The 2,052-nt window shown below is 40.4% G+C and overlaps 1 protein-coding gene across 1 annotated transcript in view; it reads right to left on the bottom strand.

The window, feature by feature from the left end:
• Positions 1-1,118, bottom strand: part of TMEM40 (transmembrane protein 40) — a 14,535-nt gene extending 13,417 nt beyond the window's left edge. The window contains exons 1-2 of the mRNA XM_012809227.2: positions 1,046-1,118; positions 297-437 (exon numbers count right to left, since the gene is read on the bottom strand). Of these exons, the coding sequence (XP_012664681.1) occupies positions 297-437; positions 1,046-1,118 (214 nt within the window). The remainder of the gene's footprint in view (positions 1-296; positions 438-1,045) is intronic.
• Between the last annotated feature and the right edge of the window lie 934 nt (positions 1,119-2,052).

The following is a 2,052-nucleotide window of genomic DNA, read 5'->3' as shown; positions in this document are numbered from 1 at the left end:
AAAAAAAAAAAAAAAAAAAAAGAGTAGTTGCAAAGATATTACTAGAAGATGGCAAAAGGCTTAGGATAAGAGGATAAGGTGGCAAAAACTTTTAAATGGATGACAAAACTGCCTATATGCTCAGTTATAACTGCGTACAAGTCTGTGCACAGACGGGCTCTAGAACAGAATGTGGAAAAACAGCCTCAAGGCATCAAGTACTTCAGTTACTTGAAATCTGGGGGATTTTTTCCATGTAAATATTTTTCTGTATTGTGACATACATACACATATATATTTTTAAATCTTTGCTCTACCTGTGGAGGAGGAAGAAGAGGAGGAGGATGAAGAGGACGAGGAGGATGAAGAGGAGGAAGGGGAAGATTTGTCTCTGTCGTATTGTTTTTGGCTTAAGACTCCGGCCTTCTCATCTTGCTTATGGAAATCTGTCTCTCCATCTGCAAGACACACATAGACAAGGGGGTGAATGTTTTCTACCCTTTCCACCCCAGGGTTCTATTTGGCTTTGGGGAGACAGGAGGGACTAGATTATCTTCTTTGAGACCAAGGCTCTCAGAGTCCCCAGGGAATCAGGAAGCCTCAAGGCACAAATTCCTCTGAATATGGACCTCACAAAAGGGGATTTTAAGCACCCTCCCCTGCCCAGAAACTAGTAGACCCTGTGGAGTAATTACCAATTTCAGGTTCTCTGTAATTGGCAGAGAAGATGGAATCTAATCGAGCCTCAACTTTCCCATCCCTCATTCTGAGGACACACAGAAATTTCCCATCTTCTGGAGACTCTTCCCTAATGCCAGCCCAACTTTCCAGAGACTTCTTGAGGTTTAGAGAGCAACTGAGGGTCCCCAGAACTAGGAAGGGTGGGGAAAACAAACTGGACCAAGCATCTAAGTGTAAGTGCATGTGTGTAAAATCACTACTTCCCTCTTTCAACTTGATTTGAGCCATTGTGCAACATTAGCTGAGCAGGGTCTTCTGTCCCATCCACTGTTGGACTCCACCTCCCATATGACTTTGCCCAGAAGGTCAGAGAAGGCAAACATACCATCTAGGTCTTCTGTTTTTTTGTGGACTCGACTGATGTCTTCAGATTGGGAGAAGGATCCTGAAGTCTCCATGGCTTTCCCTGGAAGAATAACAGTAATAAATAATTAATATCACTTGCGTTAACATCCTTAATATATAAAGAGTTTGGGCAGATAAACAAAAAAGACAAACATTCAATATTTGAAGAAATAAGAAAAACAGTTTATAAAAAAGAAATACATGGTTAGGGAAATTTTAATAATAACCATCTTTTGATATTTTTAGGTGACAAAAGTTTTGAAACAGACTGTTGTGGTCCATTATTTCACTTCCAAGAAACACAGTAAACTGTATCCTTTCTGATTCACCTGTGCAAGTTCCATCTTGCTCCGTTTATTTGTGTTGCTGGGAGGGCTTCATTTGTTTTTCTATTCATGCAGATTTTGTGTTTCTTTATTATTATTTTTTTTCAGAAAGAGTCTCACTCTGTCACCCTGAGTAGAGTGCCATGGCATCATAGCTCACAGCAAACTCAAACTCTTGGGCTTGAGCAATCCTCTTGTCTCAGCCTCCTGAGTAGCTGGAACTACAGGCATTTGCCACTACACCTGGCTATTTTTTTTTTTTTTTTTTTTGGTAGAGATGGGGTCATACTGCTGCTCAGGCTGGTCTGGACCTCCTGAGCTCAGGCAATCCACCTGCTTCAGCCTCCCAAAGTGCTAGGATAACAGGCGTGAGCCACCACACCTGACTGATTTTATGTTTCTTGATTTTTGTACATCTCAAAACAATAAGCATATGTATATTGGTGTTATATTTATTGAAAAATATCATTAAATTTAGAGATGGATACTAAAATCTTTTTTTTTAATTACAGTTTTTTTGGCTGGGCCGGGTTTGAACCCGCCACCTATGGTATACGGGGCCAGCGCCTTATTCCTTTGAGCCACAGGCACTGCCCGATACTAAAATATTTATGATAAAATTATGTGGTTTGGGATTTGCCTCAAAATAATTTTGTTAAAG

The sequence above is a fragment of the Otolemur garnettii genome, unplaced genomic scaffold (genome assembly GCF_000181295.1).
Source record: "Otolemur garnettii isolate 467f Iridium unplaced genomic scaffold, OtoGar3 scaffold00101, whole genome shotgun sequence".
Classification (NCBI taxonomy): domain Eukaryota; kingdom Metazoa; phylum Chordata; class Mammalia; order Primates; family Galagidae; genus Otolemur; species Otolemur garnettii.
The sequence above is the reverse complement of the archived record's forward strand: the minus strand, read 5'-3'. Positions and strand labels throughout refer to the sequence as shown.